The sequence below is a fragment of the Pinus tabuliformis genome, chromosome X, assembly GCF_031772625.1.
Source record: "Pinus tabuliformis cultivar Carrire ecotype Pingquan chromosome X, CPIR1, whole genome shotgun sequence".
NCBI classification, from domain to species: Eukaryota; Viridiplantae; Streptophyta; class Pinopsida; order Pinales; family Pinaceae; genus Pinus; species Pinus tabuliformis.
The window spans coordinates 1,121,021,101-1,121,047,016 of NC_142308.1; the positions used below are offsets into that span (position 1 = coordinate 1,121,021,101).

At 38.1% G+C, this 25,916-nt stretch overlaps 1 protein-coding gene across 1 annotated transcript in view; it reads left to right on the plus strand.

Annotated features, from left to right (window-relative positions):
• Positions 1-25,916, plus strand: part of RLP4 (receptor like protein 4) — a 196,648-nt gene that overhangs the window by 167,777 nt on the left and 2,955 nt on the right. The window contains exons 7-8 of the mRNA XM_089453211.1: positions 13,591-13,662; positions 13,765-13,842. Of these exons, the coding sequence (XP_089309337.1) occupies positions 13,591-13,662; positions 13,765-13,842 (150 nt within the window). The remainder of the gene's footprint in view (positions 1-13,590; positions 13,663-13,764; positions 13,843-25,916) is intronic.

Consider the following 25,916-nt stretch of genomic DNA (forward strand, 5'->3'; position numbering starts at 1 on the left):
AGTAAGTGAAAGCTTTCTTAAAAAGGGTTACAACCTACAAGCTAGTTGATGCAATTCACCTTCTGAATGTGGGATAGATTGAGAAACACATTAAAGTGAAATAAAACACAAAGCACACAATAACATAAAGCTGATGTGACTTTGTTAATGCCTATGTATAATATCTAATTGACCATTATTTTCTAATATTTAAATTAACACCCTCCCTAAATGGTCACTCTACTAACTGCACCGAGCATATCCTTGAATTTTATATATTTTTCAATACCCAAAGATTTGGTGAAAATGTCTACAATTTTGTCTTTTGTTCGAATAATATTTTAGCTAAATAAATCCACCTTCTACTAGTTGTTTGATGTGTAACTAGGTTCAATCTTTATAAATATGAAATGTACTTTTGATTGTTGTATATTGTAAAAGGAAAGAGAGATTTATTATTGTTATTTTTGTAGCATGGGTTTCATGCTCAATGCCTTTTATTTAGAGGTCAAGCACCCATTGAGTGCTTCTAGGGTTTTTCCTAGGGTCAAGAAGTCAAAAGAGTCAGTGACATATGAAGGAGACCCCATTGGCCACATTGTAACTTGTAAAAAGAATTATTTTTGTATTTAAAAGTGTCAAAATACCCTCCAAGACCAAGTCAGCCTCATTAGGGCATGTCGTCCTCCTTGGAAGCCTATATTTATGAGGGAACTTGACCACCTATGGACATTCATTCATCTTTTTATCATCTAAGCGAAGGAGAAACAAAATGAGGCTAGCGAAGAAGGAAGAAGGACGAAGGATGAAGGTTTGGGCTATTTCTCTCTCTCTCTCTCTCTCTCTCTCTCACGTGCGAAGAAGGAAAGTTGGGGTTTTGATGCTGCAAGATCGAAGTTGAGGAAATTGCAGAAAGAAGGTCGAAGGAAGGTCTATTATGTCATCTACAAACCCTAGAAGGAGGAACCCAAGCGAAGGTCAAAGGAAGCCTTGGAAGCCCTGAAATTGCTCACACGTGTGGAAGCAATAACTGTTGCAGGGGCCAAAAATTTCAGACCTGCAATGGAGGTCAAAATTCTGTAGCTAGGGGACGAATTTGTGCAGTTGGAAGAGATTTGATTAGGTTTGACTTGGATAGAGGAAGTGTTATTTTTTGTAACATCAAATGTGTTCTAGGCACAAAATTTGGTGGAGAGGCTAGGATACATGAGATCTCCAAGACCCAGAAATCGTTTATGGAAATTCCACCTAGAAGTGACTTAATTAGATTATTAACCAATTTTTTAATGTTTCCTAAGTCTAAACTTAGGAAAACTGGTTAATTAATCAGTGTTAATTAAGTCAAGGTGAGAATCATCTAAAAACTCACACGGATCGATTCCAAGATGATCCTAGCCATCGATTAAGTTTTAATCTTGGTCGTTGGTGCTCCAACAGTGGATTATAAGAGGAAGTCAATGGGCACTTGGAGAATACACTTGAGATCACCAGAAATTCGATTTCCTTGGTAGATCGATTTCCAGAGTAGCAATAGTTAGCTGCCGGAGAGCTAGAGATTGAAGTAGTGGGTGAGGGGCAGGGACAGTGAGGTCGGAGGAGATTTTCCAGATCCGGAGAGGCTGCAGCAAGAGGGTCAAAGTTATTCCCAGTGAGGCAACATAGAGGACTACGCAATTGCTTCAGATTGGCAGTTCGATTTAGTTGAGGAAAAATTCGTTCTCAGTTCCAGAGGCCGGGCAGAGGTTCCAAAGTGTTAGAGAGATGTTTTCCTCAATAGAGGCAGACATAATGACTTCATCAGAGATTGGTTGGAGGTCTGACGTCATAGAGACTACGCAGAGGTTGATGTAGAGGGTCCAGAAGGCCGAGTTTTCTGAAGGCAGGTTGTGTGTGGATTGCTTGTGGAGGAAGGGTAATTCCCTTCAATAATTTTGCCCATACTTTCTTGCTGTAGATTGCCAGTTTCAGGCATCCAGATTGTATTAAGATTTTCACTGTTGGATAATAAAATAAAACCCTCATCTGCTACACCGGTTTTCCTGCATTGGGTTTTTTCAGGGACTTTTGCCCAAAAACAATGTTGTTAATTTTTATGTGTGCGCTAGTATTTTCTCAGTTACAATGATATTTATTTCCGAAGTTTTTATTTGTGAAGGTTGGAGTGTGTTTATTTTGAAGTTGTCATAGCAATAAACTGAATAATTAATTTATCAGTTAGAAGAAATAATACCAGTTGTTGCAATAGGATTCCAATTATTAAAATTTTCACATGGTATCAAAGCTTAAGTGATTAGTTAGGACGATATAGTCTCACACATTGCTAGCAAGGATACTGCCAAAGAGACATGGGATGCTCTCACCACACTATATCATGGCACTTTTGAGTAGTGGAAGATGTTCCTAGAGGAGAAGCTAAGATGCATCAGGATGCAAAAAGGGGTAGGCATAGATCCCTTCCTCACCAAGATTCAGGAGGTCCGGGACCATCTTGCAGCGGTTGGGGGTTGGGGCAGTGCCTCAACCAACAGAGCTAGTGAGGTTGACATTGAATAATGTCTCTGAAGAGTGGCAAGTATCTATCTAAAGTATATTGGGCAGAGACAAGCTACTAGAATGGGATAGGATGTGGTCAAACTTGCACAAGGAGGAGTTGAGGCGAGCTCTGTTAAAGAGCTCCATCAGTGGCAACAGTAGCAGCGGATTAGAGGTGGTGAAGGAGGAGGAAAATGTGGCCCTCGCATCAAAGGGTCTCAATCAGGGGCAGGAGCAATAGAGAAGAAAGAAAAAGGACCTATCAAAGGTCAAGTGCTTCAGGTGTGGTGAGCTTGGTCACTATAGCACGCAGGGTCCTCTCAGGAAGAAGGACAAGTCGAAGAAGTAGGACTAGCAGGCAGCTTCTGTAGAGATTGACAGGTTGTCCTCCAAGTTGGAGGAAGACTTTGCGATGTTTGCATATATACCTCCAGGAGTGAGGTGGGGACATTTGGTACTGTAGTCCCATAAACTATAGAGATTGGGTAGGGTCCTTGAGGAGTCCACATCATGAATCATTACCTGGGTATGGGGACCCACAATATTCAGTAGCGGGATGGATCAGTGGCAGTTGATGCAGTCACTACTAGATTGACAGTTATAGACTAGTAGCAGTTAGATGTCGGGGAGCGCAATGCCGAGTTGGCAGCAGTGCATAGTGGATATCCAAAACACTTGTGGATATTTAGCTTCCACAATCATGCCAGCAACCTTGCAAACAAATGCATTATCTATAATGATTTGCACACAAGAATCAACACCTACATCTTCAATAACTTTAATAAACAACTCACCCATAAATTGTGCATCCTTGTATTCTCCAAGTGTATCCACTGCTTTCAAGAAAACTAGACCATTCAAGGAAGACACCATGAAGTTGATGAGTGGGTGTCGTGCTGGATCTGTCCATCCATCAGAAACAATACTAACCCTAGATGTTGGCCATGATGCTTTAATAGGCTCAAGCATTTTTTGCACCTCTTTTTTTGCCTTCATCAACAATGTGGTTCTAAGCTTCTTTGAACTAGGAGGCACATACCATGATGGAGACCCGTGCAACATTAAAGGATATGAAGTTTTAATAGAAAAAAGGCAACGGTGAGATCAAGCTCTTCCCGTTTCTATTGTTGAAAAATCTTGTCCATTGGACCAAAGTGAAATTGCCTTTTTTTTTTGCTGCTTGTCCCCTAATAGAACTCTCAAATGTAAATTTGATGGTGCCTTTCTTAAAAAATGGAAGGGGGTCATCATTCTTGGTTTTTTTTATTTTGCAGCCACATTTGCCATACCAGCAGTGAACTCTTTTTCCATTTCTTTCCTCTTTTGTAAACGAACTTGTGTACAAGCTCCAACTCCACAACCCGGTAAAGCCAACAAATGGCCTTTCACACGAAAATATGTGCTTGTGAAAGTATTGTGGCAAATGTTGCATCTCCAATTCACATTGCCTCCTCCCTTCCCCTTGCTGCTTGGCCCATCCTCTCTTGTGACATATTTCCACAAGGGATATTTCTCAATGTTATCTTTAGGAGGAAGTCTTCCCTCAACATTACTTGCAGCAGACTCTAATGATATTGGGGGAGGAGGGGCATCTCCAATGGGGACATTCTTCCCCTTTATTTACCTGCTGCCCTTGATTGAGCCATGAATATTGTAAAAAAAAAAAAACAAAACATGCACAAATTTGTAAAAGAAATGCATATACAAATTGCGGTAATACAAATGCAAAAAATAGAGAGGAAATGCACTTACCTATTGCTTGAATCTCCTTGAAAACGCTCCAAACCCTTGGCTCCTTGCTCTAAACTTCTAACAACGAACCCACAGCTCACTTCTTGCAAAAGGAATGACACAGAATGATAAAGAAAATCAAAAAGTGTGCCCTTTTATTGGCCCACAGGTTCCTTTTTGCCGGATTCGTGTCTGAATTTCGTGACACGATGTGTTCGAACGGGACATGATCCAAATTCAATCGTGTCCCATTTGGACACGACGTGTCACGAAATTCGGACACGATTTTGGGTGAATTGAATCCAATTCACATGATTCAAACACTTGGCAAAAAATCAACGAATCCGGTTTCTGAGCTCTCAACACTCATACAAATTAGCCAAACACTCAAATGACAAGTGAATGAGAAATGGAAGGGAGAGAGGTGCTTATAAAGCATTTTTTCCCCTCCAATTTCCCTTTTCCTCCACCTCATTTCCAAAAAAGAAAAAAATCGAAATTTTGGACAGTTTGTGGGTTTTCATGCCCGACGGGTCCTACACAAGTCCGATAAGGGTCTCATGGGCTACCCACGGGTTTGATGTGGGTATCTGGGTCTTATAGAATATATTGCCAGGTCCAGGTCTAGATCGCGGGTTCTATGCGGGTGACCCGGCCCAGGCATAGACCCACCCTTACGTGCGGGTACCTGCGAGTTTCAAATGAGTGGTGCTTCACTAATCTATACTATGTAACATTCATTGATGACTACTCAAGGAAAACTTGGATCTATTTGCTGAAGTCCAAGGATGAAGTATTTGACAAATTTTAAGAATTCAAAGTTGAAGCAGAAAACCTTACATAAAGGAGGATAAAGGTACTAACCTCTGACAATGGAGGAGAATACACATCGAAGGAACTCATAGCTTTCTGTAAGGACACTGGGATTAAGAGGGAGTTGATAGTCCCATATAACGTTGAACAAAATGGAGTTGTTGAACGAAAGAATTGACCAATTGAGGAAAGTGTTAGAGCCATGTTACATGATCAAGACTTGCCTAAATTTCTGTGGGGTGAAGCAACAAAAACTGTTGTCTAAATTGAAGTCCTCACAAATCACTAGACATCATGACTCTTGAGGAAGCATTCACTAGGAAGAAACCAAGTGTAGACCATCTTCGAATATTTGGTTGTCCTGTCTATATTCACATTCTAAAGGATAACAGAAAGAAGTTGGATCCTACAAGCATGAAGGGAATATTTGTTGGCTATAGTAACACCTCAAAGGCATATAGTATCTACATAAAGGAAGGACATCGAATAAAAGGAAGGCAAAAAGTGATCTTTGATGAAAGTATTGCATTCAAGAAATCAAAGGACCTCTTGATTGACTTTGATAATGAAGAACTTAGAATATTTTTAGAAGAATGCACTAGGGAGGAAGAGGATTCAAATCATGAAGAAGTAGGTCCCAGTGAACTTGTGCAACAAGTCATCATCCCTGAGAATAGAAAGAGACTTAATTAGTTAAAGTCTACTCTTCTAGATGCGGAGGGAGATGGGGCAACCAAGGGTACGTTTAGGGAAGGTAAGAAGCCTAAAAGATATTTAGGGTTTTATAACCTATATGACAAATTTAATCGAAGAAAAACCATCCACCTTTGAAGAGGCTGTCAAACATCAAGAATGGAAAGATGCCATGAATGAAGAATATCAATCAATAATGAAGAATGGAGTTTGGGAGATCATTCCTAGGCCTGAAGACAAATCTGTGGTAACTTCTAAGTGGCTCTACAAGATTAAACATGCAACTGATGGAAGTATTGATAAATATAAGGCAAGATTTGTGGCTAGGGGTTTCTCCCAATAGGAAGGCATCAATTATGAAGAGACAGTTGCACTTACAACAAGGTATACAACTATACGTTCGTTGGTCTCTTTGGTGACATCGATGGGATGGAACATCCCTCAAATGGATGTCAAGACAAGATTCTTGAATGGTACTATCAATGAAAAAGTCTATATAGAACAACCCTTAGGATTTGAAGTAAAAGATAGAGACTCGTGTCTGCAGGTTAAACAAGGCACTTTATGCCCTTAAGCAAGCACCAAGGGCTTGGTATTGAAGGATGGACACATACCTGCAAAGATTGGGCTTCTCGACGAGTTCTGTTGATATGAATTTCTATATCAAGGTTGTGAAGGATGTGCCCGTAATCATTCTTCTTATGACAGGAAGGTTATATTCTAGAGTGTAAAAAGCAATTGGCAGCAAAATTTGATATGAAGGATTTAGGGCTGATGCACTATTATTTGGGGTTGGAAGTTTGGCAAGGACCTGATGAGATATATTTAGGTCAAGGAAAGTATGTGATCGAGATGTTGAAGAGGTTTGACATGATGGATTGCAATCCCATGACAACCCCTATGATCACAAACTTGAAGAGGCTAATAAGTTCTGAAGCAAGTCTTGTGGATTTGGCAAGGTATAGACAATTGGTGGGCTCACTGATTTATTTGGTAAATACTCAATCAAACATTTGTTTTATAGTGAACATTCTTAGTTAGTTCTAAGTAGATCCCAAGCATGATCATTGGATAGCAGCCAAGCATATATTGAGATATCTATAAGGAACAATCCACTACTGCTTGAAGTATGATAAAAAGAATGATGTCCACTTGATTGGATATACAGATTTTGACTAGGGAGGCAGTGAGATGGATGGGAGAAGCACTACTGGAGGATGTTTTAGTTTGGGATCCTCCATGATATCCTGGATGAGTAGAAAGCAAGAATTGGTTGCTTTGAGTAGTGTTGAGGCTAAATACATTGCAACCTGTGAAGTAAGCAGAGAAGTTGTTTGGTTGAGGAAGTTGCTGTCTGACTTGTTTGAAGGACCGATGGACCCTACGGTGATACATTATGACAACACCAACTGTATAAGGTTGTTTGAAGACCCAATGTTCCATGGAAAGACAAAGCACATAAATAACAAGTATCACTACATACGAAAGCTGGTGCAAGATGGAGTGTTGCAGCTACAATATATCTCCACTGATGAACAAGTAGCTGACATCTTGACAAAATCTCTTCCTAATAAGAAGCTTGTGTATTTGAGAGACAAGCTTGGATTGGTTGATATATCCTCCCTAGTTGAGAGGGAGAGAGACACATCATTATTGTCTTCACTTTGTCAAGAAAGAAGGGAGAATTGGGTAGGCATTTGGTTTTCGATACTCTTTGAGGATGAGGTAGGGCATCCAAGATGTAAGAGTAGTCGAAGAGGAAATTCCTTGAGGAAGTGTTATTCCAAGATAGGAATTGTCCTAAAAGGACATACCCTGTGAACACTTGGGTGGGGTATGTGCCTTGGGAAACAATGATGATTGTGTCTATCAGTGATTGGTCTCGCCAGCATTTTGCTCTAATCTTGTGGAGAGATAGAGCTGTTAGTCAAGGCCTTGCTATGTGACAATGTTGGTTGGTATGATGCAAAGAGATAAGCTGAAATGATAGTTTATGGGATGGCTCTTCTTATGAGATCTCTTTAGTTTGAGAATGTCCATGTACCATTATGAATAACTCCCTAGTTAAGAGGGATTTTGAAATGTGTAACTAGGCTCAGTCTTCATAAATATGAAATGTACTTTTGATTCTTGTATATTGTAAAAAGAAAGAAAAAATTATTATTGTTATTTTTGTAGCATGGATTTCATGCTCAAGGTCTTTTATTTAGAGGTTAAGCAGCCATTGAGTGCTTCTAGGGTTTGTCCTAGGGTCAAGAAGTCAAAAGAGTCATTGTCATATGAAGAAGACCCCATCGAGTACATTGTAGCTTGTGAAAATAATTATTTTTGTATTTAAAAGTGTCAAAATACCCTCCAAAACCAAGTCGTCCTGACAACTAAGAAATCGGCCTCATTAGGGCATGCCATCCTCCTTGGAAGCCTATATATAGGAGGGAACTCAACCTCTGATGGAAATTCATTCATCTTCTCATTATCTAAGCAAAGGAGAAGCAAAAGAAGGCTAGCAAAGAAGGAAGAAGGACGAAGGATGAAGGTTTGGGTTATTTCTCTCTCTCTCTCACATGTGCGAAGAAGGAAGGCTAGGGTTTTGATGCTGCAAGATCGAAGTTGAGGAAATTGCAAAAAGCGTTGAGAAATCCAGGGCATTAGTATTAGGTGATTTCTCTTCGATTAGTAACTGCTTGTGAATGCTTTTTACAACTTTAGACTAGAATTTTCTTCTTCTTAGATTATTAGTGTTCTTCTTCATCAAATAGTAACCAATGCATGAACATAAATAGACAAGAGACACAGAATGTAGTGTATCAGCCAAGGCCAAAACCTCTCACTCTTTGAGAAGAAAACCCGCACAAATTCTTCTTATAGAGGTTCCAATTGACGAATACCAAGACCAAGACACAAGTCCTCTTGACAATCACTCTTCCTCTTCCTCTTCGACCTTCTTAGCATCACCGAGATCTTATCATTGTCTTCACACTGGGATCTTTTTAGTGTGAGACCTCCTTGTCATATAACCGAGACCTTACTTTTGTGAGACCCTTGCAAGTTTATCTCTGCTATTTTGTACCCTTGACCGAGCTCCTTTCATCAAAGTAGTCTTTGCACTCCTATCCGAACTTACCTTTGCACTTTGTTACCGAATTCAAAGAGATCTGAAATCTTCTTGACTGTGATCCTATTCGCACTTCAGAGAGATCCGAACTGTGGCCTTCACTGAATTGTGTGACACCTCAGAAATGGTTATCTGAATCTTAGAAGTGATCCGAACTTGTCTCTTCATTAGACCACTCGAAGTTTGAACTTGTCTCTGTCACTGTCACTCGAAAATTCAAGGAGATGTTCGAACTTCACTGTGGAAATGTGAATACTCTACATGCCCAGTTATAGTGGTTGTCCCATCAATAAGTAGACTTGTCTTTATGAAGGGTTGTGTCTCCAAATAGGTGAGCCGACATGTGCCATTTACTTCATTTGGAGGCCGACTTGAAGAGGAGGATTTGTGCTTGTCGTTGGAGGGCTATTTGACAAATCTATAGACTAGTATACATTTGTAACATGCCCAAGAAGGGCTCTCCATACATGACATTGACTCTTTAACTCTAATGACAAATCCTAAGGCTCTCAATGGGATCCATCTAAAAATAAAATCTCTTGCTCATGAAACCCATGAAGCAAGCATAATAATAATTTTATTTTTCTTCTTCACATTATTTACAAAGATCACAATTACATGTCATTATGAAGACCGAACCTAGCTACACTTTTCAACAGAAAGAAGGTCGAAGGAAGGTCTATTAGGTCATCTACAAGCCCTAGATGAAGGAGGAACCCAAGCGAAGGTCAAAGGAAGCCTTGGAAGCCCTGCAATTGCCCACACATGTGGAAGCAGTTATTGTTGCAGGGGCCGAAAATTTCAGACTTGCAGTGGAGGGCAAAATTCTATAGCTGGGGGTCAAAGTTGTGTAGTTGGAAGAGATTTGAATGGGTTTGACTTGGACAAAGGAAGCACATCATCACGGAGGCTAGACATGGTCTTTGTCTAGAGGTCTTGGAATTTATTATTCGAAAAATCTATAAGAAGAGGAGATTTGTGGGTTTTCCTCTCAAGTGGAGAGATTTTAGCCCTGACTTGCAACCTACATCCCGTGTTCTTGTGTATTGTTGATCTTCTTGTTTTGGTAGTTGTTTGATGATAAGAACAACATACTAATATGAAAAGAAGCTAATAATCAAGAAAATTAAAAATACATCACAAGCAGTTATCAAGTTGAAGAGAAAATATCTTGGTTGTAGCCCTTTAGATTTCTCAACATGGTGAAGTGGAAATATATCTCAACATGCTTGGTATGCTCGTAGAAGATTGGATTCTTGGCTCGTTTGAGCACCTCTTGATTGTCATAGAGGAGGGTTGTTAGCTCTATCAATGACATCCTTATGTTTTAAAGCATCCTCCTGAGCAAAATTGCATCACATGCTCCTTTCACTACTCCTTGATAGTCTACTCTATCGATGAAAAGGGCTACTACATGTTGCTTCTTGTTGATTCATGTGACTGCACTCGTGCCAAGGCTAAATACATATTTGAAAATTGATTTATATCATCTACACAACTTGTCCAATTTGGATCCCTGTACCCACATATGCTAGCGTCTTTTCCTCTACTGTATAGATTGCCAAAGTCATGTCCCTTACACATATCCCAACACCCACTTTGTTCTAGTCCAATGTTCTACCTTTGGCATTGTCATAAATCTAGAAATGAAGCTTAGAATTTATCTCAAATTAGGCCTATTGCAGCAAAATCTAGCACCTAGTGAAAAGCCTTACTGGGTGACCTAGACAATGTGCAACACACGAGAATGTCACAACTGTCACCTTGGTAACTACTCTCCTCTCCTTAGTGAAGGACACAATCGAACTTAACAGAAGCTTCCCCGTAGGGTTCGGGGATCAAGTAACCCAAGAACCTTAAGCTAAATGCACCATAAATATCCTACACTGTAAATCCACTAGGTAAGGGTACAACAAATTAGGGTTGGAGGTGAATGAAGTAGTAAATTGTAGATTTGAGTTCAAGGGATCTATGGGTCAATCTAAAGGCTATGATTGGCTTAAAGAGTCTCAAATCGGTTTCTCGAACATACTAAACCAAGAAAATACTCAAGGTTGCTATGAACTAGGGTTTTAAATAAGCAAATTATAGTAATACAATAGTTTGTAACAACATCAAATTTAGCTATGAAGATAGTGAATAAAGTTATGTGAAATGAAGGATAAATTAGAGAGTAAACTAGGGACATAGTTGCAACAAATTTTGAAATATGGTAAGGCACAAAACAACAAATAAAGTCTTGATGTCAACCCTAGAAAATAAATTTCAATGTTACTTCTCTAATGCATTTTTACTCAGTGTCTAACCGTTAGGGTGTACCTTAATAAGTCATTAAGTGTTGTTATAACATTTTGTTGTAATCAAACCTTACTCTATCATGAAATAAGAAGAAAGACGATTTTTGTATTTTAAAGAAATCCCACACTAGATATTGACTAGTGCCCTCTCAATCTAGGTTATATGGAGTTTAGGATTCAAGCAGTTCTAGGGTTTCCTTTGAGTGGTAGTAAATCCAAAATAAACTAGGGCAAGTGAACTAACTTGCCCTAGGGTTTTAGATTTTTGTTGTCAATTTTCCAGATGATTAAGGAATTAGCTAAACAAGGGATAATGAAGCAAATACCAAATAAATGAATCAAACAAATACTGAATAAAGTAACTTAGCGCAAGAATATACATCCCATGAAACACAATACCAAGATAAAGCAAATAAACCAACTTATTTCACCATGCATCATCCAAGATTCACCATAAGCATCCATGAAAAAGAGATCACATGACCTCACAATTCCACCCAAGAAAAGTAGCTCAACTAGATGTCCATAGCACACAAGAGAGAAGAATTACCAATCAAGAGAATGTATGATCCATGTTGTGACAAGTGATACTAGGGTAACCAAGTGATTTAACTCAAAAATAGGCTAAGATCCCTAAAAGTACTCTATCCCTTAAAGAATAAACATAGGCTAAGATCCCTATAAAGATCCCTTAAAGAATAAAAATAGGCTAAGATCCCTATAAAGAATAAACATGTATAATAGCCTCAAATAACCCACACTTGTGAGTAGAAATGCCTGCAAGGGGTGATGTCATCATAAAAAAGCATGTCTCTTCATGAAAAGCTGCAATGAATAGACTCAAGGGGTCTTAGATTGTGTGGTATAGGACAGTTCTCAAATAAGTTAATAACATCTCATATATAGTGATAGAACATACTTCTTCAAACAATGATGCTTTTGAGGAACCTATGAGTGTTCCTTCCCTCAAGGCTCTACAACTTCCATTTATCTCCTACGTTTTCAACCCCCAAAAATATATATATACAAATTCATACATAGTATGCTTTGCACTCGTACTTGCCCTTTCTAATATACAACATCCTTTAAGAGGTTGAGATCAATACCTCTCAAAATTACAGTGGGATTAATTCTGAAGTATATAGGGTACCTGGTAGTATAACCACATATTGAAGTTTCTTATGGTTTGTAGCAAATCATATCATATGAACTTCTAGTTGCTTTTCCATCTCAATAACAAATGCGCAAAAACATCTACTCTCATTGTAGAGTACTGATAGCACAAGATAAGAAATATACTTCTCAACATGCAAGAGAAGGGTATATATGATACGGAAAAGGTTCATAGTGATGTTCAGGTGGGGGGCAGATCCCATGGCATTCAAGACATTCTCTCTTCTATTTCATGGTTAAATTTTGGTTCTATTTTTCTTGAGCAATGCTTCACTAGAACTGAACAAGAAATCTATATCAACTACTTTTTCCATTGCTATAGATTGGAATTGCCAGAGGGTTATTTTGATCGGATCTCTCAATCTAAATTACCTTTCCCCATTTTAGCTTTAGTTTGTGGGCTATGATATATTTGAATGGTATGTTTCAATCTCATTGTACCATAAAATAATATAAGATCTATCACTCTTTAGATCTCTCTTTTGCATTTTATTTAATGCAGTGGTATCGTGTTATTTTAACAGTTATTTGAGTTTGAAACATGAATAAAGTATAGATGATTAGTTCGCGCTACCATCTCTTGGGGTTCCATGTAGTATTTCACTTTCTAACAGAACAAATAAACTTGTCCACTTTTAGTAATGGGCAATTTCCCTACCTCAAGAGAGGTGAATGAATGCTGCTGCCATTCAAATGAGAGTCTCTTAATTAGAACTGAACAAGAAATCTATATCATTTATTTTGCCGTTGCTGTAGATTGGAAATGATCAGATGGTTATTTTGATCAGATCCCTCAATGTAAATTACCATTCCCTATTTCTAGCTTTAGTTTGTGAGCTATAATATATTTGAATGGTATGTTTCAATCTCATTGTACCATAATATAATATAAGTTCTAACACTCTTTAGAACTCTCTTTTGCATTTCATTGAATGCAGTGAGATCTTGTTCTTTTAGCAGTTATTTGGATTGAAACATGAGCAAAATATAGATGATTAGTTCATGCTACCATCTCTTGGGGTTCCACATAGTATTTCACTGTCTAACGAAACAAACACACTTGCCAACTTTTAGCAATGAGCAATTGTCCTACCTCAAGAGAGGAAATGCTGCTTCCATTCGAATGAGAATCTGTTAACCATTAACATCTATTGTGGGAGATAATTTCTGAATCTGAAAAAAATGTGTTGTACTTGTCCATGAAAGAATGTTTTCTGTTTTATTATATCTTATAATATCTGTTTATTTTTTCAACAGAGATCTGTCACACAACATGTTAAATGGCACAATTCCTGAGAGCTTTGGGAATCTGACTCATCTGAAGAAGCTGTAAGCAGGAACAAATATAATTTTTTTGTTATCAGTTTCTCACTTTTCTTAACAAAGATACTGGTAGTTGTATCTCACTTTGCCTTTCTATGAGGTTTGCAGGTATCTTAATGGAAATCTCTTGTCAGGAAGAGTTCCAGCTGCACTTGTTGGTGGACTTATCCATGGGGCAAGCTTCAAGTAATTTTCTATCCATTGCTTATATATTTGCTGAACAAATGGCCATTCATTTACAAACCTATTTGCTGAATTCTTTCCTTGTCAGATCCCGTGATTTGTCACATGAATTTCCAATTCTCTCTGTTTCTTATAACATGATCTTTTCTTTCTTGTTAAAGAAAAGATCAGAGATGTGGTTGTCATTTCATATTGGAAAACTTTCCATCTTTGCATTGAACTTTCTTAGCTGGTAAGAACAAATCCAACCACTTTCCTATGTATGAAATCAATTTGCTCAAAGTTGTATAAATATACAGTACAATTCAAGGTTGCACAGAGCAGGATCGTTTTTGGGAGCTGTAGTGTCTTGAGAATCATTCTTCAAAAATCCTCTGGCATGGAGTGCTCTGGGAGCATATGTCTGTGTGTGTGTGTGTTACATTTATATTCAAACAAAACATCTAAAATGCCAAGTAGTTGCAGAATATATGAAAACATACATATTTGTACATCAATGAATATAGAAATGGCATCCTTAATACATCAACGATTATTCATTCAAGCATCGATCATCTAAAATCTAGATTTTATCAGTTACAAACAAACATACAAATTATTAAGCTATATAATAGAAAGTAGACCATTAACTTTTGGAATGAAATAGGTTATCTAGCAATTGTCAACAATAGCATGACCGAATAACTATGTTTACAAAATAGGCCCTGTAAACACTCAAATACGAAGATCAAAAGGTCCAAAAGTATAAATTGAGCTAGTTGCTAAACATCTAACCATAGAAGTGTTCACCAATTGTGAAAGCACCCATGTTGCCAAATGTTGTAGCTGTGGGGTAGCATCGCCATGCATGTTCCACCACTCCTTGATAAGCAATATTCCATCATCATTAGTATCATCCTTCATTCTTTCCCTCTTGTCTAGCCTTTGCCTCGACCTCAATCCTCTAGGAACATCAATTGACACCACCCAATATTGATGAAACAACCTAATCCAAGCTATAGAAATATGGTAGAAAAAGCTTAACATGCTTTATCAATGATTTTGGTTTGAGTGAAGGGTTTTAAATTTTTTTGGCTAAGGCCAAGACAAAAGATTTCAACAATCAACACCATTAACATTGTGGTACATATAGGGTATGGTGATCTTGATTAAATGCCAATCCCATAACATCATATGTGATAGAATCCAATGAAATGCGGCAATCCCATCGATCCTGAAATCCTAAAAATTGTTGACTGTTGAATTTTGAATGGAATAAGAAATTCTATTTTCTCGATATGAACCTTGATGGAGTTGGAACCACACTTAAACATCCTGAAGCAATTAATGGTAATGTTAAAAATTTAAGTAAAATTTAAACTTTACTATTAAGAATTTGACATTACCATCAGGGAGTGTCTAGTGATGGTTCAGGGAGCATCCAAGAAGCGTCTAGGCAGTGCCTTAGGAGCACGCTCCTTGGCTCTAGAGCGTCCTTAGGAGTGCCATGCTCATAAATTGGCAAGGAGCATGCCCAAAAGGTATTTAGCACACTCCTGCTCAAAGTGAAAGGGGTGGAACAACGTGCAACACTAGTACAATTTCCATTTCTATCCTAGATATTAAAGGAAAAGCATGATTAAGATGTTTATCAAATGCAATGTTACTTGAACTTATTTTTTTGGCTTTATTTTTGTCCATATTTTCTTTGTTTCTATGTATATTTGTAATCAGTGTAGGAATTTACAAGGTAAGTTCCTCAGATATAACACCAAAGGACACCGCTCACAAACAGATCATAGGTCAATACACCAGTATTCTTGATGTGGTTAAAACCCGCAAAGAGGGAAACAGTGCACGACCTGAGCCAACACGACTACTTCAGGCAATTTATTAATAAAAGAAATAAAATTTACATAAGCTTCTCTCATGAACGATCACCCTACAAATGACCCTCCATGCTCTTTAAATAGAGATCATGGACCAATTGGGTGTTAAGCCACGGATCATGTGTCGGTAATACCAGGGAGAGAATGAGCTGTCGGATCACTTCATGTCTAGAACATATCGTGACCGTTGGATTGTAAATTACAAATGTACATATTAAAGAAATACACTTTACCTAACTCTACACTAGACCAAGTTATACTTAACTATTTTCTATGTGTTGGAATATCCTAACATCCCCCCTTAGGAATAACTTGGGATAGGATTGAAGGATGTACAAATATGACACAATAGGTTCTTCAATCCTATCCCAAGTTGTTCTTAAGGGGTTATGTTAGGATATTTTGACACATGGGAAATAGTTAAGTATAACTTGGTTTAGTGTAGAGTTAGGTAAAGTGTGTTTCTTTACTATGTACATTTGTAACTTACAATCCGACGGTCACGATATGTTCTAGACATGAACTAATCCGACGGTTCATTCTCTCCTCGGTATTACCGATACTTGATCTGTGGCTTAACACCCGATTGGTCCATGATTTCTATTTAAAGAGCATGGAGGGTCATTTGTAGGGTGACCGTTCGTGAGAGAAGCTTATGTAAATTTTATTTCTTTTATTAATAAATTGCCTGAAGTGGCTGCATTGGCTCAGGCTGTGGACTGTTTCCCTCTTTGAAAGTTTTAACCACGTCAAGAATCTTAGAATACTGGTGTATTGATCTATGATTTGTTTGTGAGCGGTATCTTTTGGTGTTCTATTTGAGGAATTTACTCTATAAATTCCTACATGGTATTGGAGCTATTTGAGGGCCGCATCCGTTGGTGATCCAAATCCGAAGCCGGTACAAGTGCATGTGACTGTCGTTTCCTAGATCTATTGTTTTTGACTGCTTTCGGGCCGAGAGGACTGCTCTGTTGTGTTAGGAGCATTTGTTCCAGTGAAGAACCCCTTTCGTTTCACGTGAAAAGGTTTCCGGTAGCCCTAGCTACGTCATTTTTAAGATTTGGAGGTATACAATGTTTATTTGCAGTTCTAGTTATTCATCTCTCTGTTTATTTCGGTTTATTTAGCTCTTTGTTTTTTTATTATTGGATCTATACCTTGCATTTCTGCGTATGCTCTTTGCCCTGCGACTCTGTGCGATCTGGGAAAATCAGAAACGGAAAATATTTTTCTCATGCGTACGCCCTTTTTTGCTGTGCCTTAGTGTGATCTCGGAAAATCAAAAACATTGAGGAAAATATTTAGTTTCTGGCGAAAGCTAATTTCAAGCCATAAGGTTTGGTTTTTTTTGTATGTTCGTGTTGGGTTGTGTGATTTTTTGTTTTGTAGGCAAAAAGAGCTTTTTCAAGTAAGCACGCACCCCAAAGCTTCAGTGACTAAAAAAAAAACCCTTCATCTTTTCCAAAAATTACTAACCTTTTAAACTAGCTCACTTGGTCCAAAGTTACTTTATGAGAATAGAGGTCTTGAGTTCAAGTCTTTCTTTTTGTTGAGTTACTTTTTCAAAAAGCACATGTAACTTATGTTTTAAAGTTACTTTATGTAAAAGTGTTCTCACCCATTATAAAAGTGAGTCACTTATAGTTCTAAAGTCTCTTTATCTTTTATTTAAGTTACAATTTAGTGGGTAGCTCATAAAGTACCATTGTAAATTTGACTTTCACTTATTTATAAAAGTGGGTCACATAAAATCTTTTTTAAAGTGAGCTAATTAGATTAAGTTTGGAAGGCGGGGGGGGAGTGGGGGTTTTAACTTTTAAATATAACATTGTCATTCACTTCCGCACATTCACGCACTTCGTCGACATCGTCAACAATTTTTTTTCAAAAAGCCATAACTTCTTCATCCGGAAGTTGTTTTCAGAGCCGTTTTTTTTAATCGGCCTAATTTTTTGAGATATTTCCATTAGAACACTTAGTTTTAGCATCTACAACTTCATTTCCTGTTAAAATGGAAAGTCCATGCTAAGTTATTCTTAATAGTACCAACTACTTTCAATGGTGGTCCTACATTGTAGATTTACTTAGAATAGAAGTAAAGGTCTTTACAGAATAGCCTCAGGCCAAGAAACTAAACCTAAAGATGAAGAAAAGTCAGCCAGATGGGAAAATAGGCAAGATCAAGCACGTGGGTTGACAGGGATGTCTATTCTTCCAGACCTTACATTCCATATTGCAGAACTTGATACCCCTAATGAAGCAATGAAACAACTCACTAAAGTTTTTGGAATAAAAATAAAATTAGAGCCCATCAACTCGAAAATGAGTTGCTTACGTTGGACCCAAATAATTTTTCTTCCATTGAAGAATTTTTGTCCAAGTTCAAGACCCTTAGACTTCTCTTGGAAGGTTTTAAGGTTAAGAAAGAAGATGGTAGCCTTATCTATTCCATTTTTACTAAGTTGGGACCAACCTACTCTATGTTCGTTTCCACCTTCCATTCTACTAGAGAAGCCCTCATTTCTCAAGGACAAAACTACAAGTCCCCCTCTTTTAATGCTTTTTGTGATTCTTTAATAAGAGAACAAGAAAAACTCTTACATCTTGGTCTTCTTAATCATGGAAACTCTTCTAGGAAAGCGTTAGCTGCCCAACATGAAACAAATTCAAAAAATCCTAAGAAGCAGTATCCTAAAAAGAATGGTCCTAAACCAAACAAGGGTCCTAAGCAATTTCAGTCTCAAAATGAAAAATCAATTCAACAAAATGATAAGGCAAATAAAAACAAAGGGAAGAAGACTGATAGACATTGAAACTTTTGTAATCGAGATGGGCACTTAGAATCCAAATGCTTTAAGAAGATGGAAGCCTTGGAAGAAGCAATGAAGAAGCATAACATCCATTTGGAGCACTTTTCAACTTCAACTTCATCTTCAGGAATAACATTTTCTGCATGTGGTTGTCAAGCACCTCGGTCTAGTTATGCACTAAATGTATCTTCTTCTTCTCATTTTCATGAGTGGCTCATTGATTCTGGAGCTTCTTATCACATGGCCAAAAACAAAACCATGTTTTCTTCTTTAAATGATTGTAACACCAAAAATATATATGTTGGTGATGATAGATCTCTTAGTGTTGTAGGGACTGGAACTGTTCATCTAGACAATGATCAATTTAATGATGTATTATGTGTTCCAACCTTATCCTGCAACCTTCTATCTGTATATCAGATAACTCATTCAAGTGAAGGTAAAACCATTGAATTTTCACCTCACGATGTTGTAATTAAGGACCTAAGAGATCTTAGACAGATTTTAGCTATTGGCATTGCTGATGATTCTACAAGGTTGTATAAGTTTAACAACTTTAGGTCATCAACTCTTCCCTCGGTATTTGTTGCTCATAATGATGAAGTGAACAAACTTTGGCATGAGCAATTTGGTCACTTAAACTATTGCTCCCTTCAAAATCTATGTAAAGAAAATATGGTGACAGGTCTTCCTATGGTATCTTGCAGAGATGGTGTTTGTTCTGGATGTGTACTCGGAAAACATCATCGAGATAGTTTTGAAAAACATGCCCCTTGGCACGTCTCAACCCCTTTACAGCTTGTGCATAGTGATTTATGTGGTCCACTTCCAGTTGTTTCATTCTCTGGCTACAAGAATTTCATAACTTTCATTGATGATTTCTCGAGACGCACTTGGGTATACTTCTTAAAACTCAAGAGTGAAGTATTTAGCATTTTCTTGGCTTTTAAGGCCTTTGTTGAGAAACAATCTGGACATCAAATTCTTAAGCTAAGGTTTGATAATGGGGCGAATATGTCAACAACAAATTCATCAACTTTTGCACTGAGCATGGAATTCAAATGCAACATATTGTTCCATATACTCCACAACAAAATGGTGTAGCTGAAAGGAAGAATCACACCTTAAGGAAATGGCTAATTGTATGCTTCAATCTAAAGGACTTAGTCTTAATTTTTGGGCAGAAGCAATTAACTGTGCAAATTACATAGTAAATCACACTCCTACTAAGGTTTTAAAGAATATCACTCCAGAAGAAGCATGGAGCTCAATTAAACCAGATGTAAGTCACTTTCGTATTTTTGGAAGTGAAGCATGGGCCCATATTCCAATTGAGAAACATAAAGCTTTAGAACCTAAAAGTGAAAAATGTATTTTTGTTGGATATTCTGAAGATGTCGAAGGATATAGACTTATTCCATTTAAGTCCAAAAATGTTATCATTAGAAGAGATGTAAAGTTTGTTGAAAATATATCAGCCTATGAGCCTAGGTTGGCGGATGTGCCACCTCTCTCTATCCCTTCTACTTCTGAAAATATTTCTTCTTCAAATGATGACATCGAGGATGACAATCCTCCCCCACCTTCTTAGGATCCTCCTTCAGTGCCTCATTTTCCAAAATGGGTCCGTTCTACTCAGGATGCAGCAGGTGCTCTTGCAGGTGATCCTACAGATCAGCGACGTACACGTTCTTAGTTCGATAAAGCCTCTTCTTTATTGGCTCAAGCTTCAACGAATTATGATCCTAACACCTTTGCAGAAGCTTCATGCCATCCAGATTGGGACGCATCTATGAATGAAGAATATTGTTCATTATTGGCAAATGATACATGGGATCTTGTTCCTCTTCCAAAGGGACGAAAACTTGTTAGATGCAAATGGGTTTACAGAACCCAGTATGGACTAGATGGGAAAGTTGATAAACATAACGCTCGTCTTGTTGCTAAGGGTTTTTCACAAGTTGAAGGCATTGACTATACTGAAACCTTCTCCCCTGTTGCCAAATTGAACTCTATCTGCCTTGTTCTTTCCCTTGCTGCCTCTTTCAAATTGGAAGTCCATCAGATGGATGTTAAATCTGCCTTCTTGCATGGGGACTTGCATGAAAGAATCTATGTGGAATAACCTCTTGGCTTTATACAAACAGACTCTGGCCTTGTATGTCAGCTTAAGAAATCCCTTTATGGTCTCAAGCAAGCCCCTCGGGTTTGGTATGCCAAAATGGATAGCTTTCTTTTAGATACTGGCTTTTCTAAGTGTCATTCTGACAATACTGTCTACACCAAGAAAGTGGGTAAGTTTCTTATCATTCTTGTTCTTTATGTTGATGATCTTATCTTTACTGGTAGTGATCCCAACCTTATAAACCATGTGAAGTCCAACCTTAAAAAGAAGTTTGAAATGACAAATTTAGGAAACTTGCTTTATTTTCTTGGTCTTCAAGTCTTGCAATCCAAGGAAGGAATTTCCCTTTCCCAGTCCAAGTATGCCTGTGATCTTCTACACCACTTTCACATGGAATGCTATAAGCCAGCCCCTTCTCCCTTTCAGTTTGGAGCCAAACTTTCAGTCACTTGTACTTCCCCTGAAGTTGATGCTACCTTATACCGTCAACTTGTAGGAAAACTTTTGTATCTGACCCATACCTGTCATGGCATTTCCTTTGTTGTTGGCCTTATTGCTCGGTTTTTGAAAAATCCACATGAAAGTCATTGGAAAGCAACTAAAAGAATACTTCGTTATGTTCGAGGTACAGTTCAGTTTGGGATTCATTACAGTATAGAAGCATCTCCTCTATTGGTTGGTTTCATTGATTCCAATTGGGCTGGTGACCTTGATGATTAGAAGTCTACTGCAGGTTATGTCTTCACTCTTGGTTCTGGACCTATTACATGGGCTTGCAAGAAACAAAATGCCATTTCTCTTTCTTCAGCAGAAGCAGAGTATTATGGTGTCGTAGAAGCTAGTAAGGAAGCCCTGTGGCTTCGTTAGATCCTATCAGAGTTTGGGTTTCAGCAGCAGCATCTGACTACACTTTGGTGTGATAATCAAAGTGCCATTCAACTATGCAAAGATCCAGTCCAACATTAGCGCAGCGAACACAATGAACTACACATGCACTTCATCAGAAAGCTCATTAATGACCATGTTCTTGAAGTGCAATATTGTTCAACCAATGATCAAGTTGCAGGCATCTTTACAAAGGCTCTCATAAAGGCGAAGTTTACTAAACTTTGATTTATGGTTGGAGTTTAGGAAGTTGTCACTAAAGGGAGATAGGTTCTAATGCCTCTTTACTTTTCCTATTGTGTCATATTTGTACATCCTTCAATCCTATCCCAAGTTGTTCTTAAGGGGGGATGTTAGGATATTCCGACACATAGGAAATAGTTAAGTATAACTTGGTCTAATGTAGAGTTAGGTAAAGTGTGTTTCTTTACTATGTACATTTGTAACTTACAATCCGACGGTCACGATATGTTCTAGACATGAAGTGATTTGACGGTTCATTCTCTCCTCGGTATCACTGACACTTGATCTGTGGCTTAACACCCGATTGGAGGGTCATTTGTAGGGTGACCGTTCATGAGAGAAGCTTATGTAAATTTTATTTCTCTTAGTAATAAATTGCCTGAAGTGGCTGCATTGGCTTAGGCTGTGGACTGTTTCCCTCTTTGAGCAGTGTCCTTTGGTGTTCTATCTGAGGAACTTACCCTGTAAATTCCTATAATAAAAAATTCCTACTGGTACATTGAGTAGTCATAGGCTTTTTGCCTCAAAATCTAGCAAGTCTTGTGAGGGTAGCTCACAAGACAAGAGCTAGGCCAAGGGACAACAACATGAGGTGTGGCCCATTGTCACCACAACCACTACCTCCTCCTATTTTGTGGAGTTTCACCACTAGGTAGGTTTCCCTATATTAGGTCACCTAAAGGATTTAACAAGTACTAGATAAAGGTGACAATGATAGGCATAAGCGGGTCGCTCTTCTTAAGAACAAGAATTAGCTAGCACAAAAAGGCAATTCACGTCCTCCAAAAGGCCTAATTAGGGCACAACATGACTTAGGGTTTGAGAATAAGCAAGGTGAATAGGAATACCTAGGATCACAAGGTCAATAAAAGGATTCAAAGAGATGTATATGAGCAACTTAGGGCATGAGAAGCCTTCAAGAAGCCTCAAATTGAAGCCTAGGGCAAACCAAGGTTTTACTTGGGCACAATTTGCCTAGGGGAAGGGATGTTAGCCCTAAAATAGAGAAATTAGCCATGGGAATGACTTTATTTTGATGCAGATAGCTCATGCCCATGTGTTGAAACCCTCTATTGAGGAATGTTTCAAACCGTAGTTGAAAAAGATGCCTAAGCCCTAGGTAGCAACTTACCTTAAGAGGTTGAAATTCTAGATTTAGGGTAGAGAAAGGTGATTTTATGAATTTTTCAAGGTGATCAACCATGTAACTAGGGCCAATGCCTTGACCTTGGGTGATGGAGTCTAGCGGGGTGGTTCAAAATGACTAAACCTTGGCAAAAGAGTAAAGGAATATGAAACCCTAGGTCTCAAACCCTAACTATCTCACCATGGATTCCATTTATCCTCCAAAGCAATGTAATACACTAGGTCAATAGTGGCGTGCAAGAACACTATCAAAGCCCCAGGTATCCTCAAGCCAGCTCAAATCCCTCAAATAGGAAACATAACTACCACATGTCAACTAGGGCTTGAAGCCCTTCGCCATGATTCACAACTCTACACATCCCTTGTAGGGTGCTCTCCAAATAAATGGCTCCTCCATGACGAGTAACCACTAAACTACCAAGAGATATCTAGTGGCCAAGGGACGAACATCGAGCTTGCAGTCCATTTAGATCAAGCACCCACTAAGCAAGTTATCTCAACTATACATATCTATCATGAACCATCTCTCATGCTATAATCTGTTTTGGACTATCCAAGGGTTGATCATATGCAACTCAAGTCTTATGAAGCACCTCCAAACATGTTGTAAATACTTTCAAAGTAGCCCAAAAATCTAACAATAAATTGTAGTCTTATAGACCCCTTTTTGTGACTTGTGGACATCAAATAAAAATACATCCATTTTACCAAGAGTGGTAACGGATTATGGGAGGTAATTTATGAGATATATAATCACAATGCTTTAGGCACACGAGTTATGTACCCGTATAGTTGACCTCAATTTTAGGAGTATGCATGGTGTAGTCAAAGTAGTTTTTCCTATGATTATTGACTGTAATACCTCTTGGACTTGTGGATAAAATTGAGTTGTTATGATCACTCATAAGAGTCATTAAGACATGGGGATTGAGTTTATGTTAGTGTTAGTGCTTATAAGACCCTTTTCTGTTTGGGAATGAAACTAAATCTATTGAGATACTCCCATCGCTTTGGTTATTTAAGGGGCACATAGTATAAAAGAAAGACTTGTACTAGGATAATTGTAAGGATTATTTTACTAGAGATGTTTATCTGAAAATATGCAAAATTAATCCGAGGATCTAATTAGGAAGATTTCATCAAAATCTCCAAGCATGAAAGAAAAGGGTGTGAATGATTCAAAACATTTTTATGGAAACCAGGTAATCTCTCTGTTTTGTTTGCACTTTCTAATATTATGCTAGTTTTTTTTTTGTTAATTTTAGATAACAATGGTATGTTCTATGCTTAAGAGCAATTTACTTCAATTTTTCTTATTAGCCCAATATCAATTTCCAGATTGGCAATCACATCAACATGATATTAAATGCAGATAGAACATAAATAAAAAGCAGAAGACAAGCTAAGACAAGAGGAAACAATATTTGGCAGATGCCAGGGAAAAACCCCAATGTGGGGAAACCCTTTGATCAAGTCTTTTTATTATTCTTCAAAAGTTCAGCAGAGAGAGTACAATATACAAAGTTCACCTGCCCATACACAGTGAAATTTGTCCAGTCAAACTGCAGTCAACATGATGCCCTAACCAGAAAGTCAACGCTGGTCAACTTAGCAGAAATCTTCCTCCAAATCAGCTCGGTCAAACCCAGTCAATTTGGCCTCCAAGGACAGTTCAAATTAGCCCAAAATAGTCCCGAAAATATCAGTCAAACTCAGTCAGTGAAGAGTCAAACCTGCAGTCAACACGGGTCAAACAGTTCAGAATGTCTCGAAATATGTGCCCAGAAATGCGGCCTGCCCAAACAAAATTTTCTCCAAGAAAATCACAGTCAAACAAGGTCAATTGCTGCCCGGTCAACGCTGGTCAACCCTTCTGCAATTCGGTCAACGCATAAAACAGAAAACACAGACTTGTCATTCGCACGTGTGGAGGAGAGATGCTGCCCAGAAATCCGCACACCCAATCAGATGAAGAGAGAGAGAGATATGTGAGTGATGAGTGATGTCCAAATGAGGTAGATGCTCCGATTAATATGCAACATTGAGGGTGAAGAGACATGTCTTTTGGGCTTCTGAGCCTCCATTAGTTTGCTGGCCGACCTTGACAATTTGTCCATAGAAGAAATAAATTCATAATTCCATTTGTACATGTTAGAATGAGATGAATGTTAGAAAGAGGAATCCAATAAAGATATGAGCTGCATCATATGAGATGTCCAACGTGGATTTTGGCCCTAGTTGCCAAATTTAACAGTTTTAAACCTAAGTGAATGGTAAGGATATTGTTTGTGTTGTAACTTGTGACGCCTATGCATGTTAGAAATATAATATGCTATGGAATTGTATAAAAGGGTTGTCTGGACATGAATTTCAGCGAAGGTTACAGGTTTACAGTGATGTCAATGACATAGAGCAAAGAGAAGGGATATATGTGCACATAACTAAAATAAATAGGAAAGAAGAAAGAATCACAGTGGCAATAACGAAAACATATAGGGTGTCATTAATCTCTTATTCAACTGACAGTCTAGTTACACATACACATAAATAATGGAGTTAGCATAGTGTAATGGTATTATCATTATGTTTATTATGCCTTAGTGTTAGATAATAAAGTGACTTAAAACACAATGTAATAAAGTTACATGCCGAACTAATAGATAAGGTTAAGACATGTAACATATTCGTTAGCCTTTACTGTTTAAACTCAAGGACAGTTGGTTGTATGGGGGATTGTTTCTTACGAGGCATATGAGTTTTGTACATCTCCGTTTTCATATTGAGTTAATAGTAAATACAATTAACCCTCTCCCTTATGCACAAGAAAGTCTTTAAACTACAAAAGAACATTCAGGCAAGAAGAGTTGCTAGAGATGGCAAAGAACCCAAAATCATTTTGGAAAGTGCTGTAAGTGAAGAAGCAGGCACAAGAGAAATGACATGGTGGGGGAACAATGGCTGACCTGTGAAAATATTTTATGAAAGTCTTGCTGAGAG